The following is a 12,620-nucleotide window of genomic DNA, read 5'->3' as shown; positions in this document are numbered from 1 at the left end:
CACGAATCTGTACGACTAGGAGCCTGAGCGAGAGAATGACCGCTGTCGGGAACAAGGCCATTGCGATAAAAAGGCGAGATTAGAAGCTACGATAAAACCACTGCGCTAAAAGTAAGTCAATTCTGCAAAAAAAAAACTTCAGTAAAGATCATATGAATAAACTAATAATGGTCTTCTGAAGTACTTCTAATGCATAATGCAGTGCGAGAACATGCGTAGTGACAAATGTGACGAAGTGGAGGTTCATTCGAAAACATTCGGGATGTGTGTAGTCAGACACTAATGCGATTTGGTCGCAATGTTATGTGTTCAGGGAATAAAACTTCACTTTTATATATGAACCTGAGAAATGTGTTAGTTGCTCACGTTTAACGCTAACAACGGAAATTTGAGCTCATGAGTTTCTGAGATTCTTCCTAAGAAAATGAGATTCTTAATCTTTGCTGTTCGTGCATCTTTCGAAGTAGTCGTACAAAAAAATCGAACATCTAAGCGCAGAGACTGTGATCCATCGATGTCTGCAAAGAAAATGACAGCCGTTAGATAGTGCCTGCCATGAGCATTGTTCACTTAAGACATCGTTCAATGAAACTGACACGAACAGACAAGGGTAGGTGCGCGTAAGAGCGTGATCACGTGCATTTCTCCTGGTAATCTGGAAAAAGACATGTGAATCGGCCATGTATGATTTTATTTTCTCAACGGTACAATTTGTAAAGGCTAAAAAAAAATCAGTTCATATACCGTTTACGATCATAGTGTAGGAACAGGTTCAACAGATTTCTTAGTTATACCGCTCGGATTGCTTGCGTTGGAAAGTAACGGAGTTATCCGCGTAATAAAGCGCATAGTTGAAGAAAAGAAGTCACGCAAGCTGCTATACACTCATTTTTCTCGATGGCGCGCATTCAGCATGACCACGGTTATGCTCGTCAAGTACGTCCCGGCCTATGTTTATGCAATGAGAGATTCCGTGAATTTATCAATTTCGCGATACGCTGCCTCCAATAAATTCAACAATTCAAAAAACACATTAGCAAAGTTTTCTAATATTTCGAGGACTCTCATCAAAAACAAGGGCCAGAGGGCAAATGATATAAAGTCAAGAGAGAAACGGTAGGTTTTTGTGAGCCAATTCCCGCACTTTCAAGTTTGGTTAGAAAAACCTGCGACATTTATGTTGCGTTCCCTGGTGTTTCCATCGGGCCTACAGTACGCGTCTACACGATGACATCTTTGCTAAACCCCTTTCTACGGAAGCTACGAACCAGCTGTGTTAGAAGGATACAACTTCAGTCAGAGATTGAAAATCGCCTTGCGCGTAACCAAAAATAGCAACGTTTATATCGAAATATGCATGCATATCTAAATTTGTATGCACATTTTCACCTAAGCAATACATAATACAAAAGCATATAGTATATAACTGGAATTCTCTGCAAGCCCTTCAAATAAGAATATACAGACATGTATGTATATATGTTATTCATTGTTGATCGGGATAAAATTAGCGAATTCCTCGACATCAACGCCGACGACACCGGGAGACTGGAGGCCGACATCAACTATTAACGAACAAAACTTTTGGTTTAAAACTGGGTTCGAGGGAACTCTGGAAGATAGATTCCAGAGTTCTCTCGGATAGTCTTCGTCGAGAAAAATGCTCTCTCCTACGGACTGAAATCAACTTCGCCCATCATGCAGACCTTTTTTCTCCACTGCTCGAAAGGTCAAACCGAGAATAAAGCTTTCGTTCTCCTTTTTGTGGTGCAAAAATTCCTCCGTTTGTCCACGGAATATCAATTCGTGCTAAAGACGGATCACTGTACACTAATCTCTATTTTCGTCTTACTAATACCGACCGTTTTCAAGGATTGGATACGATGTACCTCAGCTACAAATTTACCATCACAAAAGATAAAGGATTCCAGAAAGGAAGGTTACATGATTGCTGCCGATCGATCGACTTCGAGCTTAACGCTGAATTTATTGGAAACTGTAGTCATTTCCATGTCTCAATAAGTGATCAACGACATCAGTAACGGACTGACGCGATGTCAATACGAACATCCCGATTTTGACGTGCCGAGATATGCTAGCAGCTGCCAGCGATTTTCTGCTGACCGCTAGTAACTTCGTGGTAACGAAGTCACTTCTACATCGTGCGGTTCTGTCTTTCCGCAATGGTCATTCGAAACAAACAAGGATAAAGTTGCTAGCACGTTGCTGGCTGAATCTAGACACTAGCACTGAACGACTCGTCAACATGGACCCACAAAGTGAAACGACAGATGTCAGAGTAACGTCGTAACACCGGAAAGTGAAGCACAGTAAAGGCCGAATGTAGTCAAGGCTGTTGAGCCTCATATGCACATCCGCGGGATTTCAATTCGGGTCGTAAGTTGTTTGAAAGGGACAATGTTCTTTGCCACACTCGTATTGACGCGGACACAAACTCCATCAACTATTCTGCTGCCGCATCTTCCTGAGAACAGTTCTCCAGTTTCATATATGGTATTCAGTGGGTGGTGTCGTCTCGTCTTAGTCAGTCTGACAACGTAGTTCTTAATCTTCTTGTCTTCCATTATTAGGTCTTTAATGGTAGTTTCCCATGCTGTACATAATTGTGCTTTATGTAAAGATCGTCCCTAGTCATTTTGCGCTTCCATACCAGGAGTCAGAAGACTCTTTCTTTTTACTGTTCCATACGTTTAATTTCAAATCCCTTGAACAGGTCGAAGGTCCACGCTCTTATGAAATTTGCGGAATCCGTCAGGTCATCTCGAAGTGGTTCAGTGGAGCCTGTTTGTTGGAGACGACTCCAAAACGCCTCCCTTCCACTTTCACTTGATTTTTTTTTGCAGGCTTTAGACCAGATCGGCGTGCGGGATACAATGGTGTCAATCCTGGCACAGTAGGAACGGAGCTCTTCTCTTGAATCCACATACGTCTCAAGGCAGGCACAAGCTCACTTCTGTCTCGCGGTTCGCCCTTGTTCGCCCCTATGCTCCTGGGAAGCCTTGCAACTAGCCGGCTGTGATCACTCTGGTAGGGGAATCCTCATGGCTATAGTAGTTCGGATGTATTGCAGCAATTCGGATGTATCGTCTTCTGTACGTTTTTCCTTCTTGTTGCCATACCTTTACTTTAAAAACAGACAATACAACAAACAATAGATTACAGACACACTTTGCTCGAATAGCACAACCACAAATGTTCCATTACCGACCTGCCAAATGGCTCAACCAATTATGTCTTTTAGAAATCATATTAGGTAAATTTTCCACATTCTTAGTTTTATTGTCGTTCACGAGATCACATGGAGTCTTCCAAGCCTTCTGCAAACGTTTACTAGATATGAATTTAGTACATGCATCCTTTAGATTGGTCAGTGACAACTGATAAGAAGTTAGAACAGTATCATTTATTTTGGGAGTTTTGCACATTAACAGTTCGAACGACATTGCGTGATTTCGTTACACTCGAACAAAGTCGGTGCCACCTATGACACATCTTTTCGATGACGTTTGTGCACACCTACAAAAGTTTCGATTTTGAGACGAAGCAGTTAAAAAAAAATGACAAGAGTTTCTACTGTTCAAGCTGCTTCGCTACATCGTCGTTAATTTCTTGTTCTGCTTCGTATAATTGCGTGATCAGGATCCTCTTCTTGTCCAAAGATCGATACATCTCGCAACTTATACGTGCTCCAAGCAGTGGGTAACACTAAATCCAGAGTTAGAAGTCTTTTTTATATTTCAGGAGTGCCATGTTAAATCACATCTCTAAGATGACTTTGCCCAGTGTTCGCAGAGGGACCTGGAGGCGCTTCGCTTTGCATAATGACTTTGTTTCCGGCTGGTGCCTTTTGTTTTCCTTAACAAAGTGGAACTTTTAGAACTGGGAGGAACTCAACTACTAGAATTGGAAAGCGACAACGAATGCAACCTTCTCTTTCGAGGGCATCGAGCAGCTGCTTTGCGCTGCTCACGGTGTTGTTGATTAGATTCGTTATGAAATGGATTGCATCCCGTGAGTCACCGCTGGTTTCACTCATAGCTTGTACCAAAAATGAACATTACTCCTCAACTGTGTTCGCCGATTATAGATCGGTCGATAAGAAAAAGAAACTAATCTAAACGTCTTAGCCCAACACCAATTTTCTAAATGCCTCAATTCTACATTCGGGGAATATTCTAACTCGAGTTCCCACCTTTATTCTTCCGATACCAACACAATTTAGAAACATTATTCAAAGCTTGAGTAATTCTCCTCTTTTTGCCAAACATTTAGCACAGGATGATATGCTGATATGAAATAGCGTGCACGTCATTATCGCTGTGGTAAAGTCAAAGTTCTACGTAAGATCACGTCAACTGGTGGCTCCTACTTTATATTTATACAAGTCTGATCGTCCGACTGACGACGGACCCTCAGACTTTTCAATGTGTTCGCTTCGCGTGCACAACTATACATACACGTAAACACACATTGCCGATCTGCATTTCTATTGAAAAACTCTAACTCAAAAAGTTTTTAAATCAAAATCTTCGCTGTTCCAGAATTCCACGCATATCGTAGAATATAAACAACCTGTGGAATAATAAAAAAAAACAGAAACGAAACAAAATAGTACATCAAAAAGTTTATTCTTTCAAAGTAATGTTGACCATGTCACCTGAAACAAATCGCTGACACTGTCAGCAACTCTCCCAATTTAGGTTGTGGAAAAGCTTACAAATGAGCAAAAACTATCTTCGTTATCAACCGTTGTCATTCCCTTAATAATACTCGAAAGCGACTGCAAGTCACCACTTTCACCTCACTCATTTTCTTCGGCTTGAGAATGTGAGTTGAGTTGTATAAGAGTAATAGGTGTTTTCGATTGAAAGCTGCATTTGAAAAAGCGAGAACCAACTTGACGCCGTAGAGTTAATCATATGATGTGATCAGAGCTTCCGTTTCTGAATATAAATCACATTTATCATTTTCTTCGCAATAAAGTGTACATCCTAAAACATTAGAGAGCAGCGCACTTTTTTCGATGGAAAGTAAAGCAAACGAAAAACATAACACTAAACGGACTAAATGCAGTGTATCACCCCACCACAACTTTCGGATTGGTTATCTCGCTCATATCCTCCACGAAAGTGTGTGTTCCGCAGCTCTTAAGAAGGATGCGGCTCTTTTTTCACGCAAGAATTTGCTTCACATACTACCTTTAGAAAGTACAGCCTTCCCTTTGAAATAACATGACAAAAGAAGAAAGGAACCTACGAAATGCTATACCAAGAAACATAGAGATAACGGTATCATGAGATCGCAGTTTTCTGATGCAGGAAAACTTCTACAACGGGCAGGTCGCATCAGATAGACCTGATTTGACAGCAAGAATTTTCTGTGGGAAATTGCAAGAGTTGTGCAGTGATTTTTTCAAAAAGCACGTACGTGGGGAAGTGGGAGCCTACGTCTACGTTATTGAGTTTCAAAAGCGAGGGTTTCCTCACTGCCATGTGCTTTTGATAATGAAGTAAGGATGGAAAGTACGAACAGTGGAAGAAGTCGATAATGCTGTGAGCGCAGAGATACCAAATGAACCAGAGGGTCATGCGGCTGTTACTTCGTTTTTGCTTTACAGGAAATGTGGTATCGAAAATCCTAATTTGCCGTGTATGCGTGACGGGAAATGCTCAAAACGTACTCCAAAAGCGCTGCGCAAAGAAACGTCTGTGGAAGTGAAAGGCTACCTAAATTATCGGAGAAGCAACTGCACAACTGTTGAAGTCAGCGGTTAGGAGCACAGCAATGAGTGAGTAGTATCAACTAATCTGTAGTACCTACTTACCAACTTCCAACTCACGTGGCACTGGAAGTTGGTAAGTAGGTACTACAGATTAGTTGATACTACTCACTCATTGCTGTGCTCCTAACCGCTGACTTCAACAGTTGTGCAGTTGCTTCTCCGATAATTTAGGTAGCCTTTCACTTCCACAGACGTTTCTTTGCGCAGCGCTTTTGGAGTACGTTTTGAGCATTTCCCGTCACGCATACACGGCAAATTAGGATTTTCGATACCACATTTCCTGTAAAGCAAAAACGAAGTAACAGCCGCATGACCCTCTGGTTCATTTGGTATCTCTGCGCTCACAGCATTATCGACTTCTTCCACTGTTCGTACTTTCCATCCTTACTTCATTATCAAAAGCACATGGCAGTGAGGAAACCCTCGCTTTTGAAACTCAATAACGTAGACGTAGGCTCCCACTTCCCCACGTACGTGCTTTTTGAAAAAATCACTGCACAACTCTTGCAATTTCCCACAGAAAATTCTTGCTGTCAAATCAGGTCTATCTGATGCGACCTGCCCGTTGTAGAAGTTTTCCTGCATCAGAAAACTGCGATCTCATGATACCGTTATCTCTATGTTTCTTGGTATAGCATTTCGTAGGTTCCTTTCTTCTTTTGTCATGTTATTTCAAAGGGAAGGCTGTACTTTCTAAAGGTAGTATGTGAAGCAAATTCTTGCGTGAAAAAAGAGCCGCATCCTTCTTAAGAGCTGCGGAACACACACTTTCGTGGAGGATATGAGCGAGATAACCAATCCGAAAGTTGTGGTGGGGTGATACACTGCATTTAGTCCGTTTAGTGTTATGTTTTTCGTTTGCTTTACTTTCCATCGAAAAAAGTGCGCTGCTCTCTAATGTTTTAGGATGTACACTTTATTGCGAAGAAAATGATAAATGTGATTTATATTCAGAAACGGAAGCTCTGATCACATCATATGATTAACTCTACGGCGTCAAGTTGGTTCTCGCTTTTTCAAATGCAGCTTTCAATCGAAAACACCTATTACTCTTATACAACTCAACTCACATTCTCAAGCCGAAGAAAATGAGTGAGGTGAAAGTGGTGACTTGCAGTCGCTTTCGAGTATTATTAAGGGAATGACAACGGTTGATAACGAAGATAGTTTTTGCTCATTTGTAAGCTTTTCCACAACCTAAATTGGGAGAGTTGCTGACAGTGTCAGCGATTTGTTTCAGGTGACATGGTCAACATTACTTTGAAAGAATAAACTTTTTGATGTACTATTTTGTTTCGTTTCTGTTTTTTTTTTATTATTCCACAGGTTGTTTATATTCTACGATATGCGTGGAATTCTGGAACAGCGAAGATTTTGATTTAAAAACTTTTTGAGTTAGAGTTTTTCAATAGAAATGCAGATCGGCAATGTGTGTTTACGTGTATGTATAGTTGTGCACGCGAAGCGAACACATTGAAAAGTCTGAGGGTCCGTCGTCAGTCGGACGATCAGACTTGTATAAATATAAAGTAGGAGCCACCAGTTGACGTGATCTTACGTAGAACTTCAAACGTCATTGAGAAGTCCGCACAGAGTCGTAGCATCTGATTGAGATCGTAGTTAAGATGCGGAAGCTGTGAAGAGAGCTGGTAGCGAACTCAGTGGCCGTAGAAGAGACAGCAGTGGAACTGGTGGTTACGGTGTAAAACATCCGCTCCATGTATTTTCTGGGCAGTGAGAGTCTTTTGCGTTGAACGTTTGATTCATCACACCATAACAGTAAAAGACTAACACGTGCGATTGCCCACCCAAAAACCACCACATATTAGACATTGCTCAGCCAATTATTCCTCTGCCAGAAATTCCTTCCATTCTTTCGTTTTCTATTCGTATTGTAAGATGATAGTCAAAATTAGTCAAACAGCACTAAGAAGTCGGTGGCGTATCAATCTGCTTGGGATGCGACAAAGCATTTGACTCCAATTCGGAATAGCTGAGGTTTTGTGAACAAGTCTTTGCCCATACAATGATCTGTAAAGGGATGAGAGGCTTGATTAGCAACAGGGCGATTTCCAACCATTGGTCGTGCAGTGACAGCACTGTTACCGACTGCGCTGCATTCGCCTCGCCCTATTGATAAACAAAATTCTGCGGCACGTTTGCGATTGAAACCCAAATTCGGCGCCTTCTCCAGACCAACTATAAAGAACCGGTATTTTTTTTTGAAACAGCAAGTAATTGTACTGTCATTTCGATGCCGCCTGATCCGAACTATCATTGTTCATGCAGCTGTATATTGGTTTGAAGTCGGCACGAGGTTTTCTGTCGTAGTACCCCACAGCAGGTCCAAATCCATAGTAATTTTGGAGAAATGTTATTGTGGATCACTCCTTAAGCAAACATGTTTTATGGACAAATTTTTTGCAAAGCAATTCCCTTCATCAAAGAGAAAGCTTCCTCTCATTAAGTGCTACGAAAGTATATTTTTAAGGAAGCATCTTCAGAAAATAGCAAGTGCCGCAATGTGAACATATTTAAAGTCGTTTACAATATACGAATAAGGAAAATATGAAAAGTCGTTGTTGTTATAAACTAACGAAGCTTTGCTTCTTAGAAAAAAAAACGCATCAGATTTCTCATTTATTGCCTACGAATAGGCTAACATGGAATATGATTCAGTTCAATTGCAAACAGTTCTGTATCTCTACAAGTGGAAGAGCTCAAATCATGCATAGTACAACGGACGAGACCACTAGCACCGTAATTTTATTTTGATTCAGTCCATTTTTTATAGTTTCCATTATGCCAATAGCTTCCAACCTTTGCTCTTTTTAAAGGAGTCTATTGCATGAGACAGAAAAAAAAACAGTATGACTATGCGAGATTCCACATTTTCACTCGTTGGCACTCGTAAACCTTTCAATAAGTTTCCTTACTGCTACGACAAAATTCTTTGTTTCATGAAACCAACCGTAGAGAAGCATCGAATGCGATACACCAGACTTGCCCCAATGTCGCGTTTAAATTGAGCAACTCGTCAACAAATGAATCATTCTATCAGCGACAATTCATTCGCTATAAAAATGGAAAAAGAGAAGTGTGGTTCATCTTTTAGCCTACTCACTACAGTTGCCGATGAGCGTCAGAACAGGGCCACCGCCATCTGCGTCTGAAGGCCCACCGGGGTCATCTGCGGGTGGACTCGATCGCTCACCAGTCCAAGGAATAAAACAAGCACATGTAAGACAACTATTTGCATCCACTATTTTCTTGTCATAACCTCTCGATTGTTTAGACTGACATGGTTGCATGGCTTTATAAGTCACATGGTGCAGCTGCTGACGAACAACTAAAAAAGGTTGACGCAGCTGGAGTGAAGAGAGAACATGTACGAAACCTATTTAAGACGCTGTTACGCTGGAAGAATTGAGGCATTTTCAGATCGCATACGGCTTCATTGGGCTGACGAGCTTGTATCTACTGAGTGGAGAAGAGGCAATGTTTGTCTCTAATCTGATCACCTTTCTGTATCCAGCCGCAGTTAGCGTCGACGTGCGTTATTTTGGAAATGAATCAAGTACCTATGGAACTACAAAACCGCTACACACAAAACAACCAACTAACAGAGTTACATCATTGATAAAGTACAAGATTCTTATCACTGCTGATAGGTCGTCCCATACTGTGCGTGGGTGTTATCACGGTGTGGCTTGTGATCATTGTGGGTAGTATGTTCATTACAAGGGGTTCGAGATCGTGACACATGGTAGGGAAAATCACACCAGAAAGAGAGTGCAGGTGGAATCAAACACGTTACATTTCCTCCCTAACTGCAAATTAACTAGTTTTGCGCTTTGTTGTAGGGAAAGTTAGATGACTGTCCGCTTTTTTTTGTATAAGCTGGTTGGTGCAAATTACTATAGTCGGGTCAATACGAAAGCACGGTGCAGTTGCGTAAGCGGCTGCCCACGAGACGGCGGTATAAAGACAGCGGCTGGAGTCGTTTTGGTGCCATCGATGGATCCACAATGATATCATCAGCTACACACCACCTTCTACCGCAGCAAATGTACCGTGCTTCATGTCGTTTTGACCAGACTATATATTCACCTCATCGACGGTCGCCATCCCATTGCTCTTGTACCCTTTGCAGAGAACAGCGATCTGTAAGCTGATCTTATCACTTAGCCTAATCAGATTATTCGCATGAAGAGTGCGGACAAGCTTTTTACATTCCATAATTTGTCCACTTATAAGAAGATTTTAACAGCCCAATATTTCCGCCGATTTAAGGAAGTGCCTTGACCTTGCATCATATATCACGTATATTTTTCTTACTTTTTCTGGTACACCACTAGTTCATATGGATGAATGAACATACCGCTGTTCCTTGTTTCACTCATAAAATGAATGGCTCATTCCTGATCACAAAGAAGAACAATTATATTGCAACTCGCTTTCCTGCTAAACTTGCATAGCCGGTTGAAAGTAATTAGAAATGTTCTCAGGTCATTCGTTCCAAAAAATCAGGTGAAGCCATTGGTCAGCTGCAGTACTGGGTACCGTTTGGCTTCTTTGCATTGCTGGACTCCACTTCTTTTAGTTTGATTCCCGCTTACTTCCTCTTAAGGGTAAGATGTTCGTTCCCTTCTATGTTGTTTGTATTCTAATTAACTTGGAAGTAGTTTCAGACTGCGTTCCTAATTTTCCTGTTCCTCCCTCAAACTCAAGGAGCCCAACTGATCTTTAATAAAGTAATCGAGCCAATAGCGAAAGCTGTCGACGGGTTCACAAAGAAGAAGGCCTAATTGTAGATCAACTAGTATTGTCACAGTTCTGAATGAACATGGTCTATGGCCTACAGATGCGCAGAGGCTACTACTCGGATCTGTACTTGACCGAGGAGAAGGAAGTAGTTGGACTATTTTGTGGAACATTTTAACCAATTAACCATAGATGTACCTAAGAGTTGAGAAGAAAATAGTGTTGCTGGGAGTAATTGGTCTCCGGTGGGCTATAAAGTGGCAGGATCCGTGGAATCAAACATTTCAAAACGAGGGAATTTGAGAAAATGAGTGAATACTGGGAAGATTGTGGCAGCCAAAACATTACAAAAAGGATTTTTTTTTGCAAAAACTTCGGAACTATTCAAGATGATTTTCTCATTGAATGGTATAGACCTTCACCAGCTGATTTCAATAGGCAATTTCTTCCAAAAAAAAATGTACAGCCCGAATGTGAAGTAGGCGTTGAAAAAAAGTAAACATAGAAAGCTGACGTAGAAAGTAGAAAACAAGCATTTACAAACTTCCAAACGTGTGCTTTGCCTCTTCCAAACGCGTGTGCAAAGCGCCACAGGCGGTTTCTCCATCTACATAATTATCATCTTTTTTTGTCCCACTGCGATCAGCTTCATCGATGAAAAGAAGATAAAGGATAAAGTGGGCGGCGTTGATTAAGTCCTGTGGGTATACGCCTGCGTGTTCGACTTCAATTCAGATTCGTTTGATGTTTATGAACAGGTGTGTAGCCTTAGAATGACTTGCAGGGTCGAGACGACGTATCAGATCCCGTGTTTTTATCTTCACAGAAAAGTGCGTCACCAATTCGTCGCTCAATCACACTCAAACCTTTTGCCAACCGCGATACACTCGCTCAGCTTCATCGATAGAGTCCATTTTTGTGAAAAGTCTGGCGTAATTATCCTTTTATTCTTCAATGAGTTCATGCAATTACCAATGAACTGATTTATTCCCGATCGAACAAGGAATAATCGACTGCAGTTCTCGCAGATTCCGCACCTGAAAACACATCAAATTAGTCTGCAAGGAAACCACTGGAGCTTGCATTTGTTTTTCACTTTTTTATTTACTCGTTGTTTGTTTATTATTTGTTTATCATTATTGTTTATTTCTTGAAAATGACAGTGGGGCTATCAAAAGTCAACTGTTATGGCAATGGCAACTGAGAAAAGCAACAAGGATCTAGATTAGCTTTTAGTCCCTTACGACTCTGTCTTCGGCTATTTGACGTGCTGCTCTCACAATCTAGAAACACCATGCTCTCACAGCTCTGTTTTAGTTATACGTGGATTTTGCTTTCTAATATTTCATTCTTTTTCATGCAGAGAAGTGGAAATTTCTTAAACAAAAATCGCGAAGAATCCATAAAAGGAAGAACTAGATCTGATTTAGCTCAACCAAACTTCAGACCTCAAGCAGGTTTCTACCTTAGCCTTCTTTTCCTGAGTTTTTTTTTTAATTTGTAGAGTCGAAAGAATTGCATTTGATTCTGCTGAAACTTCTCTTGATGAAAATGAAGTATTACTTACTTAGACACTTAAATGACCCGTCTTCACTGGACGTGCCGGCCCCCACTCGTTTCGTTCCTCCGCCATTGTCATCCAAGATCTCAAGTTTCGTGATTGATGTTGACGAGTTCCACTGAAGAAGGAACATTCCTCTTAAGTCGGAGCTGCGAAGACCGGCTAGATGTAGCGTGCGTCGGTTAAACTTTAAAAGACATCTCTCAATCGTGGGCAGACAGCAGTGTCTAACAGAACAAGAACAGAGCGTAACAGAGCGCTGGAAGAACTGTCGAGTCAAACAGATGGGCACGAAGATCTTGGTTGGTCCGTAGCTTCCCTGACGGGCGCGAATGCTGCCCATGCTGCTCTCAGTTCTTTCTTCAAGTCATTTTCCATGTTCATAGTCCGAGTTATACGTATGACGAAGTTTCAACGATTTGGGAGCCTTCAAGTTGCACTCCTCTGTCCACGCAGTAGGTGGTAGGTCGCAATTCCTTTTATTCGCAGTCC

The 12,620-nt window shown here is 41.4% G+C and overlaps 3 protein-coding genes across 3 annotated transcripts; 2 read left to right on the top strand and 1 right to left on the bottom strand.

Annotated features, from left to right (window-relative positions):
* Nucleotides 1-2,753: 2,753 nt before the first annotated feature.
* Nucleotides 2,754-3,278, top strand: RB195_010371 (uncharacterized protein; the record flags this gene model as incomplete). The annotated part of the gene is made up of 4 exons (XM_064191342.1): nucleotides 2,754-2,804; nucleotides 2,872-2,984; nucleotides 3,092-3,113; nucleotides 3,177-3,278. 4 exons carry the CDS (start codon nucleotides 2,754-2,756, stop codon nucleotides 3,276-3,278), a joined length of 288 nt encoding a protein of 95 aa, XP_064048925.1.
* Nucleotides 3,279-3,476: 198 nt separating this feature from the next.
* RB195_010370 (uncharacterized protein) lies at nucleotides 3,477-4,057 on the bottom strand (the record flags this gene model as incomplete). The annotated part of the gene is made up of 4 exons (XM_064191341.1): nucleotides 3,477-3,537; nucleotides 3,596-3,726; nucleotides 3,782-3,876; nucleotides 3,949-4,057. The coding sequence occupies 4 exons, from the start codon at nucleotides 4,055-4,057 to the stop codon at nucleotides 3,477-3,479; spliced, it is 396 nt and encodes a 131-aa protein (XP_064048924.1).
* Nucleotides 4,058-8,938: 4,881 nt separating this feature from the next.
* RB195_010369 (uncharacterized protein) lies at nucleotides 8,939-10,611 on the top strand (the record flags this gene model as incomplete). The annotated part of the gene is made up of 5 exons (XM_013445214.2): nucleotides 8,939-9,043; nucleotides 9,099-9,191; nucleotides 9,245-9,355; nucleotides 10,312-10,434; nucleotides 10,495-10,611. The coding sequence occupies 5 exons, from the start codon at nucleotides 8,939-8,941 to the stop codon at nucleotides 10,609-10,611; spliced, it is 549 nt and encodes a 182-aa protein (XP_013300668.1).
* Nucleotides 10,612-12,620: the final 2,009 nt, after the last annotated feature.

The sequence above is a fragment of the Necator americanus genome, chromosome III (assembly GCF_031761385.1).
Source record: "Necator americanus strain Aroian chromosome III, whole genome shotgun sequence".
Lineage (NCBI taxonomy): Eukaryota > Metazoa > Nematoda > Chromadorea > Rhabditida > Ancylostomatidae > Necator > Necator americanus.
This window is presented reverse-complemented; position numbering and strand designations above follow the sequence as displayed.